This window comes from Emiliania huxleyi (genome assembly GCF_000372725.1).
Source record: "Emiliania huxleyi CCMP1516 unplaced genomic scaffold EMIHUscaffold_76, whole genome shotgun sequence".
Lineage (NCBI taxonomy): Eukaryota > Haptophyta > Isochrysidales > Noelaerhabdaceae > Emiliania > Emiliania huxleyi.
In genome coordinates, this window is record NW_005196310.1 from 48,591 (window position 1) to 68,525 (window position 19,935).

General features: G+C 66.4%; 4 protein-coding genes across 4 annotated transcripts; 3 read left to right on the forward strand and 1 right to left on the reverse strand.

Moving 5' to 3' along the window:
- Positions 1 to 1,416: 1,416 nt before the first annotated feature.
- On the forward strand, positions 1,417 to 2,763 carry EMIHUDRAFT_106273 (hypothetical protein; the record flags this gene model as incomplete). Its single annotated transcript, XM_005760276.1, has 1 exon — positions 1,417 to 2,763. One exon carries the CDS (start codon positions 1,417 to 1,419, stop codon positions 2,761 to 2,763), a length of 1,347 nt encoding a protein of 448 aa, XP_005760333.1.
- A 1,484-nt stretch (positions 2,764 to 4,247) lies between these two features.
- On the reverse strand, positions 4,248 to 9,495 carry EMIHUDRAFT_465664 (hypothetical protein; the record flags this gene model as incomplete). The annotated part of the gene is made up of 16 exons (XM_005760277.1): positions 4,248 to 4,799; positions 5,213 to 5,250; positions 5,305 to 5,530; positions 5,811 to 5,903; positions 6,287 to 6,442; positions 6,768 to 6,866; positions 6,940 to 6,963; positions 7,032 to 7,289; positions 7,358 to 7,428; positions 7,603 to 7,679; positions 7,727 to 7,938; positions 8,113 to 8,190; positions 8,448 to 8,524; positions 8,559 to 8,670; positions 8,741 to 9,175; positions 9,295 to 9,495. 16 exons carry the CDS (start codon positions 9,493 to 9,495, stop codon positions 4,248 to 4,250), a joined length of 2,709 nt encoding a protein of 902 aa, XP_005760334.1.
- A 2,239-nt stretch (positions 9,496 to 11,734) lies between these two features.
- EMIHUDRAFT_217892 (hypothetical protein) lies at positions 11,735 to 17,770 on the forward strand (the record flags this gene model as incomplete). Its single annotated transcript, XM_005760278.1, has 12 exons — positions 11,735 to 12,050; positions 12,641 to 12,708; positions 13,243 to 13,457; positions 14,482 to 14,542; positions 14,818 to 14,916; positions 15,001 to 15,102; positions 15,352 to 15,480; positions 15,558 to 15,605; positions 15,761 to 15,937; positions 16,159 to 16,263; positions 17,186 to 17,278; positions 17,585 to 17,770. The coding sequence occupies 12 exons, from the start codon at positions 11,735 to 11,737 to the stop codon at positions 17,768 to 17,770; spliced, it is 1,599 nt and encodes a 532-aa protein (XP_005760335.1).
- Positions 17,771 to 19,400: 1,630 nt separating this feature from the next.
- EMIHUDRAFT_217893 (hypothetical protein) lies at positions 19,401 to 19,914 on the forward strand (the record flags this gene model as incomplete). Its single annotated transcript, XM_005760279.1, has 2 exons — positions 19,401 to 19,619; positions 19,879 to 19,914. 2 exons carry the CDS (start codon positions 19,401 to 19,403, stop codon positions 19,912 to 19,914), a joined length of 255 nt encoding a protein of 84 aa, XP_005760336.1.
- Between the last annotated feature and the right edge of the window lie 21 nt (positions 19,915 to 19,935).

A 19,935-nucleotide genomic window follows, 5' to 3' on the forward strand; every position in this document is an offset into this window, starting at 1 on the left:
CGTGCCCAGATCATTTAATTTTTTCTCTACTTTTGTAGGTGTGGTACGCGCACGCGCAGACCCTCGTCTACATGCTGACGAAGACCCCACCGGCTTGGGGAGACGTCGTGCCCTACGCCGAACGCGGCTGGCCCACGTTCGAGCAGCACATAACCATGTTCAACAAGCGGCAGAGTATGAAGTGCTGGGCCAACGTCGTGGACGTGAATGACCCCTCGGCACGCCCACCGCCGCCTCTTACTGCTGAAGCCTTCGACCAGCTGCTTGCGAGCAAGGTCTTCACCAACGACGCGGACCCCTCCGTCGTGTCCGTCCTCTACAAGGACACCCTTGCGACCGCGTTCGGGCTTGCCATGAATCTTCGGTACGTGGGCATGCATTGGAGCGACGAGGAGTTTGCACAGCTCGCTCGCGTCTTACCGCATGGCCGCCAGTGCATTCGCCTCAACTTCAAGGGGGCCCACAACCAGTACACGGCGCGGTCGGCAAAGGTGCTCGCGGAACTGCTTCGCTCGGGCGCGATGCCAAAGCTGGAGGTGCTCGGCGCAGGGTGCACTGCGAAAGACTCGGCTGACCCAGGGCCGCTGATGTCCGACCCGGACCTGCAGGCCGCCTGTGAGGCACGCGGCATCAGCCTGCAGCGCGACGCTGACTGAAAGAGCAGGAAGCTTTTGGCGTCGGCCTGCGGCCGTCGTGCGGCGGCTCCTCCTCGTACAGTTATGTTGTACCTCCCGTCCCACTGCGGCTCGGGTCCCATAGTAGTCTAGTATTTCTGAATTTAAACCACACACACACACACACACACACACACACACACACACACACACACACACACACACACACACACACACACACACACACACACACACACACACACACACACACACACACACACACACACACACACACACACACACACACACACACACACACACACACACACACACACACACACACACACACACACCACACAGGCTAGTGCCATTTCACTGTGGCACAGCTCGCGTTACAAGGTAATTTCTCGCAGCTGCGAGACAAGTTTTCTCGGAGCGACAGCCTCAAAGACAAAAGGGTGGATGGGTGGGGGGCGATTGCGGGCGAGCGCCAGCGCGCCCCAGGAACGGTGGGGTGCCCTCGACCGCGCGTCCGAGTCACTTGGGCGGACGAGCGAGCGGCACATGGCCCGACAAAGAGAAATCGGAGTCTGGCGACGAGATCGATAAAAGAAGTGCAGCGTTTCCTCTGAGGTGCCTCAGAGGTGCACCACACCTCTGAAGGTGTCTTTCAGAGGTGTCCTTCAGGAGCAGAGCTGACGTCAGTCTGTGCGCGCTCCCTCTCTCCTCGTCGAACTTGGGAACGAGGAGGAAGAGTTGAAGCGCGCTCAGAGTCGCCCTCTTCGCCCTTCCGAAGGCCACGATGGCCGACTCTTTTGACGCCGAGGTGGACCCGACGGGATCCACCATGCTTTTGATCATGCCCGAGAGCTCCCCGCTTCTTGAGGCCACCGAGTTCTTGGGGTGGACGGCGACCACCGCCGGCTCCGACGGGATGCCGCGCAAGGCGGCCCCTTGCGCCGCCGCGGCCCCCCTTCTCGCGCGCTGCCGCCAGGGCGCCGCGGGCCAGCAGCACCCGGGCCACCCGCAGTTTCTCGCTCTTTGCCCGTTGACGTTCGCGCTGACCGGCTCAGCCTGGTCGCGAGTGCTGGAGACCCTCGGTGAGGCGGGCCTCTTCGCCGCCCCCCTCCCCTCGAGCGACGACCTCCTGGACGTGCTCGCCGCGATCGAGATCGCCGATCTCTCCCCCCTTGAGATTGGCCCGGGCGTCGTCTTTCTGCGCCAAGGGGAGAGCCTCGAGCCGCCCCCACGCTATGCCGCGGGCGCGGGCGACGCGCGGCTTATCTTCGTCTCCGAGAAACGGCTCGGATTCGGCACGCACGGGGCGTCCAACCTCTGCCAGCGCTGGGCAAACGCCAAGCTCGACCTCTACCGCGACGAGATGGATGAGGCTGAGTCGCAGGAGGAGCCCACTCCCGCCGCGGAGCGATGGCGCGCCGCCCGTGTGAAGGCCCAGCGCGCCACCGGGCAGCCCTGCGTTCCCACTCGCCGCTACGAGGACTTCGGCACGGGCCCCGCGCCCACGACCACCTTCGTCTGCGCGCAGCACCGTCTGTACGCAGTGCACATGTACACGGATGACCCGGTCTTCATCGTTGTGGGCGTCCAACGCGCCCTGCGCGCCCTGCGGCTCTGGCGACGCCTCACGGATGAGATGGGCCTTGTCATGGCCATAGCCGAGAAGCGCTCTCTCGGGAGCTGGACTCTCTGGATCGGCGTCCTTCTGATTCCGGCACTCGGGATCGTCGTGGTCCCCCGCTCCAAGTTGCTGCGCGCCGCCCGGGCCATCGATGCCCTGCTCGCGAGCGGACTCGAGTTCCACGAGTACCGATCGCTGTGCGGCCTGCTGGAGCACCTCCGCGCGTTGACGGGTATCAAAATTCTTCCCTACGAAAGAGGCCAACGGACCCGAGAAGGTAATTTCTCGCAGCTGCGAGACAAGTTTTCTCGGAGCGACAGCCTCAAAGACAAAAGGGTGGATGGGTGGGGGGCGATTGCGGGCGAGCGCCAGCGCGCCCCAGGAACGGTGGGGTGCCCTCGACCGCGCGTCCGAGTCACTTGGGCGGACGAGCGAGCGGCACATGGCCCGACAAAGAGAAATCGGAGTCTGGCGACGAGATCGATAAAAGAAGTGCAGCGTTTCCTCTGAGGTGCCTCAGAGGTGCACCACACCTCTGAAGGTGTCTTTCAGAGGTGTCCTTCAGGAGCAGAGCTGACGTCAGTCTGTGCGCGCTCCCTCTCTCCTCGTCGAACCCACCACCATCCCCTTTCGCCTCCTATCTGTCTTGTGTGTGCCTTGCTGGGGGAACAAACGGCTTCATCGCAAAGCTGCCCCCAGCAGGCGTCTTGACGGGTATCAAAATTCTTCCCTACGAAAGAGGGAAAACCTTGATTTGACCATTTGCGCAAAAAGGTACATCTCGGTGCCTTCCAGAGGCAGCTGTGACCCCGCCGAGTAGACGGCGTCACACAGCAGGTGGCGCGGTGTGACGCCGTCCACTCGCCTGGGTCGCAGCTGCCTCTGCGCGTCCTGGGTATGTACCTTTGTCGCGCGCCGGAGACGACTCGACGCCGCTGAGATCGGAGATCAAGCTCTGACAGGTCGCACGTCGCTCCTTTGACGCCGACGTGACTCACCCGTGCAGATCACATCATGACACGGTCTCGATGCGCTCGGTACGACGCCTGCGACCCGTCTCGGGTCAGGTGGCACGACGCTCATCGCGCCTACCAGCGCTGCCGTACAGGTTGCCACGACGAGGTCGAGCACGCTTCTATACGCCAGCCGAGCCTTCCTTTCCATCCCATTAGGCAGTCTGGGAACGGTGGCGGTCAGAGGCAAAGCCTACGAGGGGTGGTGGAACCACATGTCACGGCTACTGCCGGCTCGACCCCACGATAGCCTCCGAAGGCTGACTTTGCGGCACCATCATCGGACGATGTCGACGAGTTTGGTCGCTCTCGCGGTAGCCAGATGACCTCTCTTCCTAGGATCATCGGCCATGGCCGCAGGGAGCGCGGGGGAGGGCGCTGGAAGCAACACGGAGCTCCGTTGGAGACGTTTTCAAGATTAGCGTGTCAGAGTGAAATGGCACTAGCCACACACACACACACACACACACACACACACACACACACACACACACACACACCGGCGAGCGCGAGGGCGGCGGCCGGCGCGGTGACCGGTGTAACCATGGGTATAACCTACGGCAGAAGCTCCTGGCAGGATGGAGCAGAGGCGGCGGGGAACGGGGAAGCGGCGGTGCACGCGACTGGCGGCGGGGGAACGGCTGGGGGCCTGGGCTTGCTTAGAATTTATTTATTCGTCGAGTAAGAGTGAGAGCGAGAGAGAGAGAGAGAGAGAGAGAGAGAGAGAGAGAGAGAGAGAGAGAGAGAGAGAGAGAGAGAGAGAGAGAGAGAGAGAGAGAGAGAGAGAGAGAGAGAGAGAGAGAGAGAGAGAGAGAGAGAGAGAGAGAGAGCACGCATAAGCGCGCCGAGCCTCATGTATCATGGCAGGGAGTGGCTGGCCCTGGCGTCACCGGCTTTGTCTGCAGGCGCCCGTAGCATGCATGGCGCGCCCTGCGGCGGCGGCTGTGCTGCTCCCTCCCCGTCCGCAGCCCGGCGGAGCGGCTACGCCCCCGGGTTGTACGACTGCGAGCTGCGCCGCACGGGCTGCTCGCGCAGCGGCGGCGGGCGGCTGTTTTCGTCCTGCTGCGGCCGCGCCGCCCCGCCGGCCGCCGCCGCGAGTGACTGCAGGTCTCCGGCGGAGGCGAAGCGCTTGCTGCGCGACGAGCCGACTCCAGAGAGCATCCCGAGCAGCTCGACCACGTCAGCGTGGTCGGCGAGGTAGGCGGAGGCGTCGCTCGGCTTGCGGCCGACGGTGGCGGTGAAGAGGTCGTGCCCGGGTGCGGCGCCGCCTCGGCCGGCCGCCGCGTCCTTCCTCTTCTGCAGCGCGGCGAACATGAGCTCGTCGCTCGAGTCGTCGCCGACGCAGAGGACGAACTGGAGCGGCTCTGCCGGCCTGCCGCGCCGCGCCGCGTCCGCCACGAGCCCGACGAACCGCTCCGCCATCACCCCCTTGTCGATCCCCTTGGGGCACGCCTCGACATACCCCTTCCCCACCCGCACCACCACCGGGGCCCCCTCGAGCGCTGCCTGCAGCTGGTACTGCAGCTCGCGCGCCTGCAGCCACATAGTAATCAATGAGTCACATATCAATCAGTAGCGTGGGCTGGTACTGCAGCTCGCGCGCCTGCAGCGCGCCGAACTCCGGGTCCGCCGAGGAGAAGTTCCACGACATGGAGGAGCCCTTCTTCTGCATGTACGCGCCGAGCGTGCGGGTGGTGTAGACCGCCATCACCGCCTCGGCAGCCTCTCGCCAAGAGGTGTTGACGCCTAGAATTAAACACAGAATCCTAGTCGTACATGCATCTCACAGGCGACCTCTCGCCAAGGAGGTGTTGGCGCCAGGCAGGAGCTGCTGCCACGGGCCGCTCTTGATGCGGTAGTGGAAGCCGTGCTCGACAGCAAGAGAGAGCCCCGGCACCGACCCGAAGGCGGCGTCCACCTGCTCACAGCAGGAGGTGTGAAGAGACGCCGTTCGCAGCTGCGGCCGAGAGGGACGATGCCTCACCTGCTCACAGCAGGAGGTGTGAAGAGACGCCGATGGCCGCTGCGGCACAGGCACCGGTCAAGAGGGCGGTGTCCGCCGTGTCGCGCCCGAGTCCAGAGAGGACCATCACGTGGTTGTGGGGGTCGGCGCAGAGCTGCCGCAGCGTCGTGAGCACCGAGGAGGGCACCTCGTACTTGCCCTCCTCGCGCACGTCGTAGAAGCCCGTGTCGGCGGGGGTGAGGGTGCCGCCCCAATCGAGCAAGACGACGCGCTGTGCGGCGGCGCGATACGAGAGGAGCACCTGTTCACAACTGCAGGTGTGAAGAGGCGCTGTGCACAGTCCCAGCCAGACGCGATACGAGAGGAGCACCTGCGCCCCCGAGTCAGGGGGAAGAGGGGGGGGGGAGGAGCAGATTACTCACTGACGGCGGAGCGGGGCGAGAGGAGCAGCCTGCTGCGTGTCGACACTTCCTCGACACTTCCTCGACACCTCCTCGACACTTCCTAGACACTTCCTAGACACTTCCTAGAGGAGCAGCCTGCTGCGTGTCGAGCGGCTTGAAGTCTGCCCCCATGCCCACCATCCGGAAGGAGGCGAGCCCAAAGCCGACCGCCATCCAGTGGTCCTCCTTCTTGCGCTGCATCGACTTGAGGTCGGTCAGGAAGCGGCGCGCCTCATCATCAACCACGCCATGAGATGGGGCACTCATTGAAGGCGACCTCTGCCGTGTTTGCGCGCCCAATCCTCCGCCGTGTTTGCGCGGATGTGCGCCAAGTCCTTGCGTGCGCGCGCCTCCTTCTCCGCCGGCGGCATCTCGAGCGCCGTCTCGAGCGCGCCCATCACAGCCTCCGTCGAGAAGGGGTTCATGACGAGCGAGCCTGAAAAGTGCATCGCCGAGCGGTCAGGCGCTTCCTCAACCAATCCCTCGCGGGCTCCGTGGCGAACGGTCCGTTGAGCACGCGCGAAAAGCCCGAGAACTCGGACAGCACCGCCACGCCCGCCGGAAGCTTGCCTGGTGGCGTCACGGACGTGTCGTGGACGTGACTCACTCAGCACCGCCCCCGGCCCCACGCCCGCCGGCAGCTTGCCTGCGGCCCGCGCGACGACGTACTCGAGCGGGTGGGCGTTGACCGCCTCGCGCACCGTCGAGTAGACGATGACGTCGGACATCTGCCACAGCTGCATCCGGGCGGCGAGAGAGAGCCGCTCCACCTGTAATGAATCATTGGTTGATTCATCAGCGATTCGTCATTCATTGGCGAGAGAGAGCCGCTCCACCTTTCGGCGTAGTGGCAATGAACCAGTAATCAATCATTCATTAATTGACTAGTACTTAATCGTTCATTGAGACTCCATCGAGAGGCGACTGGCGAGCCGCTCCACCTCGGCCCGTGTGAGCAGTCCATCATCACTCAAATGACTAAGCAATTGAGCTCTAGTGGATGAGGGGCTGGTGAGCTCCCCACCTCGCAGTCCATCATCACTCAAATGATTAGCAATCGAGCGTTAGTGGATGAGGGGCTGGTGAGCTCCACACCTCGGCGTAGTGGAGGGCGCCCGGGTAGGAGGCGCGGATCCGGCGGACGATGGTCTCAATGTCGGCCCGCACGTCGCGCGCGTCCGCGACGAGCTTGACCTGTCATCGATCACCCGCTCACTCGCTGCTAGCTGGAGACGCCGCGCGCGCGCGCCCGCGACGAGAGCGTGACCTGGTTGCGCGAGGCGACCATCACCTGCAAGTGTCCAGGAAGTGTCTAGGAGGTGTCTAGGAAGTGACCCGGTTGCGCGAGGCGACCATCACCTGCACCAGCGTGTGGCCCGCGCGGTACCGCGGGTACGCGGCCAGCATCGCCTCCCACGCGAGCAGCTTGAGCTGCACGCCCTTGAAGCGGTCGAGGTAGTCGACGCCGGCGAGCAGCCGCCGCGGCGAGGCGGCCGGCGCGTCGAGCTCCGCTCGCAAGTCCTTGAGCTCGTCGCGGGTGGAGGCGGCGGCGGGGGGCGCCAGCCTGTCCGGCAAGTGGTTCTCGAGCAGCGAGGGGGAGACGCCAAAGGTGGAGACCTGCGAATCAGTGGGCCTTCATCAACGAAACCCAATAGCCGGGGGGAGAGCCCAAAGGTGGAGGAGACCTGCACGATGACGTGTCGGCCTCCGAAGTCGACGCCCAAGAAGCCGCCAGACTTGAACTCGTGCTCGAGGCCTATCAACTAATTAATTAATTAAAATAATTAATTAATTAAGCCGCCAGACTTGAACTCGTGCTCGAGGCCTATCAATTAATTGATATCAAACTAACTAAAGATCACTTCAGGAAGCCGCCAGACTTGAACTCGCGACGCCTATTGAGTGGCTGGTCGTCCCTGCGCCAGACCACGTGCCTCGACGGGAGGGCTGCGGTCGTGCTCGAGGCCGAGCAGCCGCTTGCACGAGGTGAGGAAGTTGCGCGTGTACCTTAATTAATTAGCGCGTGATTGGTTCGTTAATTCATTAGCTTGCACGAGGTGAGGAAGCCGCGAGTGTACTCGAAGAGCAGGAAGCCGACCATGTCCGCGTGCAGCATCGCTCGGAGCAGCTCCTCGCGGACGGCGACGGAGCGGAAGACGTCGCTCGCCGGGAAGGGCGAGTGCAGGAAGAGTCCGATGTGGGCGGTGCGGTGGCGGCGGAGCAGGAAGGAGGGGAGGAGGAGCAGGTGGTAGTCGTGCGCCCAGACCTCGGCGGTCATCAACGATCAATCACTGACAAACCAGCAGCAACAGCAGCCAGGTGGTAGCCGTGCGCCCACAACAGACCATGTGCCAGGTTCGTACACCTCCATCACGGTGTCGGCTACACTGCCACCACTGCTACCACTGCTACTACTACTACTACTACTACTACTACAGACCATGTGCCCCGGCTCGTACACCTCCATCACGGTGTCGGCGAACTTTCGGTTGGCGGCGGAGTACGCCCGCCAGTCCTCCTACTCATCAGCCTCGGGGGATCTCGGGGAGTCTCGGCGAGTCCGGAGTACCGACCGCCAGCCCTCCTCGCAGAACGGGTTCTCGCTGTCGGGGAGCCGCATCCGGTTGTGGAAGACGGGCCGCAGGTAGGAGCGGCAGAAGCCTATCATTCACTAAGTGATCACCTCTCCTCACCTTCCTTCCTTACTTAGGGCCGCAGGCACGAGCGGCAGAAGCCGTGGTAGAAGCGGTCGGTCAGCGCGGCGGGCAGGAAGACGGGCAGGCAAGAGTAGCCCTCGAGCAGCAGCTGCGCGAGGCCCTCCTCCTCGTCGGGGTCGACAGCGCAGCCGACGCCTATTAGTTAATTACCGTTAAATTAATTACACACTAATGAAGGGATCGTCGGGGTCGCTAGGGCAGCCGACGCCTCCGACCCACATCACCCGGCAGCCCAGCGACAAGGCGTGCTGATTGAGGACCGACTCGTCGTCCCACTCCACCTGTTCACGGCTGCAGGTGTGAAGAGACGTTGTTCACAGCCGAGGACCGACTCGTCCTCTGCCACTCCACCTCCCACCCTCCGCCCTCGGCTCTCGACACAGTGAGCGGCAGCTGGTACGCCACGAGGATGACCTGTTGACAGCTGGAGGTGTGAAGAGACAGCGAGAGCGGCAGCGGGATCGCCTCGAGCATGAGCACCGTGTCGCTTTTCTCGAGCGGCAGCAGCGGCGCCGCCCCGGACGGCCCAGCAGGCGCGGTCATCCGGTTCGCCTGCGCCTGCGGGAGCTGCAGGAAGGAGCGGAGCCGCGCCGGCATCACCCCGCCGTGAAGGGCGGCGAGGGCGGCGGAGAGGTACGAGCAGAGGGCGACGCGGCGGCCGTCCACGACCTCTGGCGCGAGGCGGTTGAGGTGAAAGGGCCAGACGGGGAAGTGGTGGGGGAGGCCGGAGACCTCGCCGCGCAGGCCGTCGTGCAGCGCCACGAACTCGCGGTACCGCCGCTGCGCCTGCACGCCGCGCACGCGTTACGGGCTGCATGAGCACGCGCGGCAGAGCTGTCGGGAACGCGGCACAATACACGCAGCAGGCGCGGGAACACACGCGCGCACTCGCATGAAATGCGCACACGTAGGCTGATCTCATTGGCGGCGGATGGGTGCGGCGGCTGGAGTGGAATATGCGGCAGCCAGGGCAGCCGCTGAGTCTGTGGAGAATGCGGCGATGCCTGGAAGCGTTGGCCCTGGTAGTGCGTGGTGATGGAGTACGAGGTGTAGGGCTTCCCGCTCGAGTCAAACAAGGTCGATGTTGATTCGATTGAGAACTCCATCGTCAAGCGTGGTGTGCTGCCGCGCGAGTGTTGCAGGCGGGGGTCGAGGGACTTCGCGAATCGAGGGACTTGCGAGCGCGGCGAATCGAGCAGGTTCGTTGTGAAGAGCTGGGGGCCCCGGGGTGAGTCCTTCGGTAAGCGCGGGTTAGCGCGGGTTAGTGCTCACTAACCCGTGCACGGGTTAGCACGGGTCAGAACGGGTTATCATAACCCGACGCTAACCCGACGCTAACCCGGCACTAACCCGTGCGGCTGGGGGGCATACGTCAGCAGGGGTTTGCGCCGGGTTAGGGGTGGGTTAGGGCCGGGTTAGAGCTGGTTGGCGAGATGAAACGGCTGCTGCGGCGGGCACTTCTGTTCACATATTCTGCCTTAACAGGTCGGCATGGTCTTCTGGTAACAGGCATGTTGTTGGTAACTTGATCGAATGTCGCCGAGGTCGCGGACGAGCACTAACGAGCACTCGGTGTACATCGACGGGGCTCACGTGCTCGCTCGGTTCTCTTTCATTATTGCGTCTCGGTGCCAAACCACCCCTTCCCACTGGCATCCCACTTCCCACCGAGGCCGCGGGCACGGCCACGGGGCAGGTCGAGAGCCGTATTTCACCGCGTTCCCCAGAGGTGAGCCCCCCATTGGCCATTTTGCGCATTGGTGTCCAGTCCGACCCTGGCTGTTCTTCACCTTCCTACATACATACATAAATTTGTGACTCATCGCACTCCAAGTGCCCCAAGGAACAAGCGACGGGGGCACGCACGCTCAGCACAGTCACTCAGGCGAGGGACTTCAGCACACTCCACGCCGTGGGGCTAGCACGCACACAACGGCAACTACATCAAGACGGCGAAAGCCTTCATCCGCGCCGCCGCCATCGGAGCCACCGCCTCCCACGCATCCAACGCAGGGTCGTACCGCTCCACCGAGCTGAGGTGGGTGTAGCCGGCACCCATTCCGCCTGCGACATAGAGCTTGCCGTCGAGCACTGCCACGGCGTGAGATCCTCGCACCGTCGTCATCGGCGCCACCGCCTCCCACGCATCCAACGCCGGGTCGTACCGCTCGACTGAGCTGAGGAAGCCGTCGTTGTACCCGCCCATAGCGTACAGCTTGCCGTCGAGCACCGCCACGGCGTGAACGCACCGCGCCGTTGCCATCGGCGCCACCGCCTCCCACGCGTTCGTCGCCGCGTCGTACCGCTCCTCCGAGGTGAGCCAGCCGTCGTCGTTGCGACCGCCCACAGCGTACAGCCTGTCGTCGAGCACCGCCACGCGATGGTTACTCCGCTCCGTCGCCATCGGGGCCACCGCCTCCCACGCGCCAACTGCCGGGTCGTACCGCTCCACCGAGCTGAGGAATTGGTCGTTGTCGCCGTCCTCGTCGTCGCCGTTGAAGCCTCCAACAGCATAGGCCTTGCTGTTGAGCACCGCCACGGCGTGACTAATGCGTGGCGTCGCCATCGGCGCCACAGCCTCCCACACATTCGTAGCCAAGTCGTACCGCTCCACCAGGTTGGAAGGTGCGAGGTCAGCCTCGCCATCCTCATCCTCGCCATCAGCCTCACTCTCGCCGCCCACAGCGTAGAGCTTGCCATCGAGCACCGCCGTGCTGAAATACTTTCGTGCCGACGGCATCGGCGCCACAGCCTCCCCATCCCACTCATTCGTTGACGGGTCGTACCGCTCAAGCGAGTTGACAGTCCCACCCTCGCCGTCGCGGCCGCCGATCACGACCAGGCGCGGCCTCTCGCGCTTCTTCAGCGTCTCCTTCCAGCCGCGGCGCCACGCGCGGCACGTCCCCTTGGCGGCGTGCTCCGTGGTCGGCAGCTGGGCGAGGATGCGCGGGGCGAGGTCCGGCGAGAGGAGGACCTCGGAGAGGATCCACTCGGGCTGCTCCACGAGCCGAGCGGCGTGCTCCTCCGCCACGCGCAGCGCGGCGTCGCTCGCGCCCGCCTGCGCCTCGATGATGGCGCACAGCTGCTCTGGCGAGAGGCCCGCGACGCGCGCGCCGATGCGGTGGGAGGCCATCGGCGCGGACGGTCCCGCGCCGGCAAGCTTGGATTTCGCTCGCAAGGGTGTGGGTACTCGGCGGACCGCGTCGTTGCGCCGTCACCCATGCCATCGTGGAAAAAAAATCTCGCCGGCTTCGCGCCGAACGCGCGCAGCGTCTGTGCGTGTTTGCCCGTACTCCGTGCCAGGAGGTGCATATCACTGACTCACGTCCGCCATCAGGTGTGTATATGGCCGACGCCAATCTCGTCGCCGAGGTCTCCTCCGCGCTGCACGAGGTTCTCGCACCGACCACGCCTCCGGAGCGGCGGCAGGCGCTGCAGCAGGCGCTGCAGCAGGAGCGGTCGCGCGCGGGCGCTGGCGCGTGCTACCTGGCCGTGCTCGCCGAGTCGTCGGACGAGGCGCTGCTGTGGTTCGCCCTCGCGGTCCACGAGGCCGCACTCCTCCGCGCGGCCGACACCTCTGGCGGCACGGCCGAGCGGCAGCAGCTTCGGGCTGTGCTGCTCGGCATGCTGTTTGGGCCGCGGTATGAGACGCTGCCGCCGAGTGCGCGCGGCAAGGCGGTCTCGCTGCTCGCGCGGCTGGTGGTCGCCACGTGGCCGGCCGAGGCGCGGCCCACGCCTCCTCCTCTTCGCCAGAGCGGGCTCTGCGCCTTTCCGAGACGCCTTCCTCGCCAGAGACGCCTCCTCCGCTCCAATGCCTGCTCCGCGACTCTTCCCGGACCCGGACTCTTCCTGTCTCGTCAGGACCCGACTCTCCTCCCCTCCCTCCTCGAGCTGCTTGCCGCGCCGGGAGCCGCACGGCCGCGCGCCGCCGCCGTCCTCGCCGCCCTCGCCGACGAGCTCGCCCCAGGCCGCCCCTGACCGTTCCCAGACCTTTGCAAGACCTTTCCTAGACCTTTCCTAGACCTTTCCTCGACCCTTCCCAGACCCTGCCCAGACCGTTCCTGGACCTTTCCGAAGCACGTCCTTCGCCTCCAGAGAGGTGTCGATCTCGCCGACTGATCGTCCCCTCTCAGTCTACCGCTTCTAGACACCTCCGAGGCCTCTACCACTCACGCACGTCGCCCGTCGCCAAACCAGCTCACCCCAGCGTCCTCCTCACCTCCTCGGACCCTTCTCGGAACTTTCCTGCAGGCCGCCAGCGCGGGCTCGCGGCACACCAGGCCGCGCTGCAGCAGGCGTTCGCAGCCACTCTGCCGTCGGTCTTTGGCACCCTCGCCGCCGCTCTGAGGGCGGAGGCGGCGGCGGGCGGCGGAGGCGGCGGCGGAGGCGGAGGCGGAGGCGGAGGCGGAGGCGGAGGCGAGGAGGGGGAGGGGGCGAGGCAGTGCCTAGGGGCGGTGGTCGGTCTGGTGAGGCTGGGGTGGACCCTCCGACCTCCCGCGGATGAGGCTGCGCATAGCCGAGACATCGCCGAGGTAGACATCGCCGGCTGCCTCTCGGCTGCGCATAGCCGAGACATCGCCGAGGGTAGACCCGAGAGGCAGCCGAGAGGCAGCCGAGAGGCAGCCGAGAGGCGGCCGAGAGGCGGCCGAGAGGCGGCCGAGAGGCGGCCGAGAGGCGGCCGAGAGGCGGCCGAGAGGCAGCCGAGAGGCAGCCGAGAGGCAGCCGAGAGGCAGCCGAGAGGCAGCCGAGAGGCAGCCGAGAGGCAGCCGAGAGGCAGCCGATAGGCAGCCGAGAGGCGGCCGAGAGGCAGCCGAGAGGCGGTCGAGAAATGAGCAGAATACGATGTAGCATAGGCTGCGCGGCAGCAGCTTCCGCTTCTGCTCGGCGCGGTGGCGGCCTTCTTTTCTCCGAGGGCGGGCGGTGCCAGGCTCGCTTGCACCGCCCTCGAGGCGGCACGAGAGCTGTCCGAGCTGCAGGAGGGCGCAGTTGCGGCGCTGCTCTCCCCGCTGATCGAGCCGGCGCTGCAGGCGCTCTCCGCCCGCAACAGCACACAGCACGTCTACGCGATGTGCTGCATTGTTACTACACTGTTGTCCCCTGCTGGCAGGCCCTCTCCGCCCTCGCTGCCGCCCCTCCGGAGGCACAACTCGAGGAGCTCTACTCCCCCCCATTCCAGTCCGCTCTACTCCTTCCCCTTCCGACACACACAGGCGCAGCTCGAGGAGCTCTACTCCCCCCCCTTCCAGTCCGCTCTACTCCTTCCCATTCCGACACACACAGGCGCAGCTCGAGGAATACGAGGAGCAGCTCTTCCTCCTCCTCGACTCGCTCGCCGGCCCGCCGCTCTCTCCTCTCCGCAGACTAGTTGCTCCTGCCCACTGAGCGAGTTGCCATCGACCAGGCCGCTGGCTCCTCCGCCTCTCTCCGCCCGCCGCCCCGTGGGCGCTGGAGCAGCTGTGGCGCTACTCCGAGGGGCGGGGCGGCAGGCAGCTCCAGCGCTGCGTGCGCGCCTCAAGCGCGCTGCTCGACGCCGCAGGCGGACAGGCTGCACCTCGGCTGCAGCTCGGCTGTACCTCGGCTGCAGCTCGGCTGCAGCTCGGCTGCCTCTCGGCTGCACCTCGGCTGCGCCTCGGCTGCACCTCGGCTGCCTCAGCTGCAGCTCGGCCGCACCTCGGCTGCGCCTCGGCTGCACCTCGGCTGCACCTCGGCTGCACCTCGGCTGCACCTCGGCTGCAGCTCGGCTGCACTTCGGCTGCACCTCGGCTGCACCTCGGCTGCGCCTCGGCTGTCTCAGCTGCAGCTCGGCCGCACCTCGGCCGCACCTCGGCTGCGCCTCGGCTGCGCCTCGGCTGCAGCTCGGCTGCGCCTCGGCTGCAGCTCGGCTGCCTCGGCTGCAGCTCGGCTGCCTCAGCTGCAGCTCGTGCGCGCTGCTCGACGCAGGCGGCGAGGCGGAGGGGCTGTCCTCGTCCGCCGACCACGCCACCGCCGGCGGCATCGCCGACGCGCTGCTTGGCTCGTGCGGGTCGCTCGTTCGGCGGCTGCAGCTGTGTCAGCTGTGAACAGCGTCTCCTCACACCTGCAGCTGTGAACAGGTCGCTCGTGCGGCGGCTGCAGCGGCATCTCTCGCCGGCGCTGCGGGAGGAGTACGAGCTGGTGGAGCCCGGAGGTGCGGCCGGCGGCGGGGGGGGCGAGGGCGGCGGCGGCGCTGACGGCGACAGCGACGCGGACGGTGCTGGCGAGGGCGAGGGCGAGGGCGGAGGGGTGGAGCTGCTCGGCGGCGGCGGCGGCGAGGAGGACTCCTTCGAGGCGTTGTGCAGCGACGCAATGTCGCTGCTGTGCGCCCTCGCGTCGCTGCGAGGGGAGGCGGAGCTGCTGCTGCTCTGTGGCGCCGTCGGCTCCTCTCGGCCAATCTCGGGCGATCTCATCAGGCGGTGCTGCTGCTGCTCTGCGGCGAGCTCGCGCCGCTGCTGCCACGCTTCTCGGGCGCCGACGCCGCGTCGCTCGACGCCGACGGGGCTGCGGACGTGGTGACATCGCCGACCTCCTCGCCGCGGTCCTCCCTCCCGAGACCCTTCCGAGACAGCTGCGAGACCCGTTTTGTTTTGCGGCAGGTGCTTCTCGCCGACTGCCTCGTCGCCGTCCTCCCGAGTGCGGCGGCGGCCAGCACCGCTCCCGTCGCCGACGAGTTCAACTCCACAGTCTCATCCCACGAGGTCCCGCAACCAGGCGGCCAGCATCGCCCCGGTCGCCGAGCTCTCTCGGCACGTGGCGGCCGCCTTGGGCCGTCTCGGGCAGCGAGCCTCCTCCTCCCGCCCCCTCCTCGCCGCCGCGGTGTCGCTGCTTCGGCTCGTCGGCGCCCTCTGTAGCTGGCTCGCTTCGCTGCTCGAGGCGCCGAGTAGTGCGGCCGCCCGACCGCACCACCAGGTCGCCAGACGAGGAGCTGGTCGTCGCCTCTTCCCTAGGCGCAGAGCTGGCCGCCCGCAGACCGCGCCACCGCAGAGCGGCTCCTCTCCGACTGCCTCACCGCCGTGCTGCAGCAGTCGCCGCCTTTGCTCGCCGCCCCCGCCGCCACGCCCCTCGTCGCTCGGCAGGTCGGCGCGCTGCTCCTCGAAGTGTCTAGGAAGTGTCTAGGAAGTGTCTAGGAAGTGTCTAGGAAGTGTCTCGGCAGGTCGGCGCGCTGCTCGCCGCCACGGCGTGCCGCCGCTGGCCGGCCTCGGTGCACGACGCGGCGGGGCTGCAGTCTCTGCGAGGCGTCGACTCCGCCCCCGCCACCCCGTCAGCTCTTGAGGACGAGCGCGAGGCGAGCCGCGAGTGAACGAGTCACTAGGCCTCGAGCCCGCCGCCGCAGCCTCCCTCCCGCCGCCCCGCCAGCCCCTCCTCCTCGCGGCGGCGTGCGGCGCGCTGCTGCTGCCGCCGCGCAACGCCGACATGCGGTCGTACCCCGAGCCTCTCCTGCCTGCGTGGAGGAGGGAGCGGTACACAGAGTCGCGTCCCCCGCCGTGCTCCTGCGGGCAGCGGCGCCTCTTCACGATTGCGGGCCGTGAGCAGGTACGACGCGCTCATCCGCTCGCTCTGCGCGGCGATGGCGGCCGACCCGGCAGATTGGGCGGAGATACAGCCGAGATACAGCCGAGATACAGCCGAGATACAGCCGAGATTTAGCCGAGATTTAGCCGAGGTATGGCTGCCGAGCAGGCAGACTCTGCCGAGCTGCGCCACCCGCCGACTGGGAAGTGCTGGGTGCTAACCGCCGGAGCGCTGCGAACTAGGAGCGCCCCGAGCTGCTCGCCGCTCGCCTCGCCGCAGCGGACGGCCGACACCGCGTGCGCTGCGTCCGCTCCATCGTCGCCGCGCTGTCGAGCGAGCACCGGGCGGTGATGGCGGCGGCGCTGCAGCCGGCGGCGCCCCTCCTCCTCCCGGCCCTACACGCCCTCCTCCCAAGCCTGCTCGGCAGCCCGGCGGGCGGAGGGCAGCCCCCGGCGCCGGCGGCGCTCTCTAGACCAGCGAAACATCGACGCGTATTCCGCCGAGCACTCGAGACGGGCGCGCATTTGGCTGCACTCTGCAGTATCAACACTGGCAGTGCATTCGCAACATCGTTGCCCCGCTGTCCGCCGTGCGAGAGCTCCGTTGTCGGTGCACACACGAGTCCCGCACACGTCCTCGCCTCAGGTGCCTCTCCTCGCCGTGCGAGAGCTCCTCGCCCTCCTCCTCGCCCTCCTCCCCCACCTCTCCTCCTCCTCCGCCGCCAAGTTGCCATCTCGCCACGCGGAGACTCGCCCTGCCCGGGGGCGGCGTCTCTTCACAGCGAGATGGGTGTGAACAGTTCGCCGTCCAGTTACGCGGAGCTCCTCAGCCTCGCCCTCACGAACGCCGTCGCCGCCATCGCCGCCGCCGCCGCCGCCGCCGCCGCCGCCGCTGGTACTACTCCCTCCTCCTCCTCCGGCGGCGGCGGCGGCGCCTCCGCCGGTGCCGCAGCGGCGGCGGGCGCAGACGGCGTGATGTGCGTCTCGCTGCGGCTGCTCCTCCTGCTGGCGGACCCGCCCTCCCCAAGCCGCGCGCCGCCCACGCTGCCGCTCGGCCGCGTCGCTTCTCTTTGCGTGTGTACGCCGAAGAGAGCTCCTGCGTGAGGTGGCGCATGTTCTTGCTTCAGGCCTCGTCGCGGCGGTCGGGCCCGCGCAGATCGGGTCCCTCGTCGGCTCGCCTCTCCTCGCCCCTCCTCGCCGCCGCCAGCTCCTCCTCCTCGCCGCCACCCTCCTGCGGCGGCAGTGGAGGGTCGTCTCGACGCGGCCGCAGGAGCTGCTCGTGCTGCTGCGGCTGCTCCACCACGGGCTCTCCTCGCCCGCCGACCCGCCCTCGTTCCGCACCTGCCTCGCCGCCCTCGCAGAGGTTCAGCCCCGCCTCGCCGCGCAGCCCTCCCCCGCCGGCGCGGCGGCCGACGCGACGCCGGAGGCGCCTCCATCTCTAGCCCCTACTTAACGCAGAGTGGATCGCTTCGGCCACACCAACTTGTTGCATTAGGCGCTCCATCTCGAGCTGCTCCTCCTCGCCCTCGCGGCGCGGCTCGACCCGCTCCACGCCTCCCTCCACGACGAGACCACCGAATGCCTCCACGCCGCGGCGCTCGCCGACGCCGCCCGCCCGCCCTCGCCGCCCGCAAGCTCGGAGGCCGCACCGCCGCCGTTGCTGCTGCAGCTGCTGCAGCGGAGGCTGCTCGACGAGCCGGCGCTGGGGGCGGGGGAGAAGCAGATCCTCTACGACGCCTTCGCCGCCGCCGACTCGTCGGACCTGCCCTCCTTCCGGCGCAACCTCGCCCGCCTCTGCCACGACCTCACCTTCTTTCGCGCGCGCGCACTGTTCGAGCACTCTGCGGTGTTCTGAGTTCTGAGACACACACGTGCACAACGATACGAAAGAGGGGGCGCCGCGATGATTATGATCAGCGGTCGATGCGTTTTATGGTTTACTCTTTCAGAGGGGAGACGTGTAACTCTAAGTACACGCTCCGTACGGAAATAATCTTTGACCATAAATGCTTGCACCATGGCGACACTTTGTCCCTAGTCGACCGACCAGACCTCAACCATGACCTCAACGCTCAAGCTCCAAGGGAGTCATCCGTCAAGCAACAACTACAAAGAGATCAAAGTCATCTCTTCCAAGAGCGGCGTGGCCGTGAGCGCTCGGCGTCACTCACGACGTCCACTGTTCGATCTTCTTGGGCTGCAGCACCCTCTCCTCTCCAACACCGTGGCCCATCGCGTAACGGTCACCCCAGCTCCAGACGGCGCCGTCGTCGGATATGGCCAAGCTATGGCTGCCTCCTGCGGACACGGCAACGACGCGCCGCCCAGCCAAAGCCTCGATTTCCTTGGGTAGCAGCTGATTCTGAGAGGTACCGTGGCCAAGGCAGCCTGCGGCTCCCAACTCGCAGTTGCGGCGGTTGCCGCCCCAGCTCCAGACAGCGCCGCCCGCGGTGACGGCAAGGCAATGGTGGGATCCAGCAGACACCGCGACGACGCGATGACCAGCCAAGGCCTCGATCCTCTTCGGCTGCGGTTGGCTCCGCTCGTCGCCGTGGCCGAGCTTGCCACCCGATCCTTCGCCCCAGGACCAGACACCGCCGGCCGCGGTGAGGGCAAGGCTGTGATTAGCTCCCGCCGTCACGGCCACCACATGTTGGCCATCCAAGGCTTCGATCCTCTTCGGCTGCGTCAAGTCGCAGCTCACGTCGCCAGGGGGCTGCTCGTAGCCCAACTGCCCTATCCCCCAGCTCCAGACGGCGCCGTCGGCAGTGACGGCGAGGGTGTATTTGTCGCCTCGAGCCGCAACGGCGGTGACAAACAGGCCTTTCTGAGCCAAGGTCTCGACCTTCTTTGGCTGCAACTGACACTGCCGATCGCCGTGGCCGAGCTTGTATCCGGAACCTCCTCCCCAGCTCCAGACAGCTCCGTCGGCGGTGACGGCCACGCTGTGCATGAAAGCCGTCGAGAGTGCGACGACGCAATGGCCAGCCAAGGCATCGATCCTTCTTGGCTGGGGCTCGCATTGCCTGCTGCCGTGACCCAGGCAGCCCAAACTTCCATATCCCCAGCTCCAGAGAGAACCGTTGGTGGTAATACACAAGTTGTGCTCGCCTCCACTTGCGTCCACGCTGACTGCGCGCTCGCCGTCGAGCATCGACGGGATCTGGGTCGGTACGTGCAGTTGCTCCACACCCCCGCCATGCCCGAGAATTCCTCGCAGGTAAGATTCAGGCTTACCGCACGTGAACAGCCGCCCCTCGCCGTTGATGAAGACGCTGTGCTCTGATCCTGCCGCCACCCTCGCTGGAAGGTTGGCCTCGCGCTGCAAAGCCACGAGGCAGAGCGAGCGCACGGCCAGTCGCGGAGGCAGCTCGTAGCCTAGCTCTTGCGCCCGCAAGTGCAGGCCCTCCTCAACAACCGATTCGTGCAAGAGGAGCGAGACGGCTGCAACGCGAGCGATGTCGACTGGGTCGCACTGCGATACGATGCGCGATAGCAGGTCGGTTGGCAGGGCGAGGAGCTGCGCCGGCTGCTGCGGCGATGGCAAGGCGGTGAGCGCGTTCCTCGGCATTGGCTCCCACGGTAGCAGATCCGTTGGCAGGGCGAGGAGCTGCACCGGCTGCAGCGGCGATGGCAAGGCGGCGAGCGCGTTCCTCGGCAGTGGAAAGCAGCGGGCGCTCCTGTCAGGGATCGTCAGGGCGTCGGTGCTTCCGGAGTCTCGAGAATAAAAAGGTGCGGCCGGCACGCCGCCACCACCGGGATTTTTTAAACCTCGCCTCCCTGGCTGACCAGAGAGAGAGATTTTTAGCAATACCAAACAACTCTAACACTCACACGTCATTTGGGGCCAGAGCAAAGGAGGTTTGACGGATGGGAGCAGACACCACCCTCGAGGCGCCACCGCCATATGTAGCCCTCATCGGCGCCAACAGACCTCTTGCGACAGCATTGGCGTGTGGATAGGCTTTTCTTGGGTCGATCCTGGGCGTGCCGGGCTGATTGGGCGATTTGGGGGGGGGG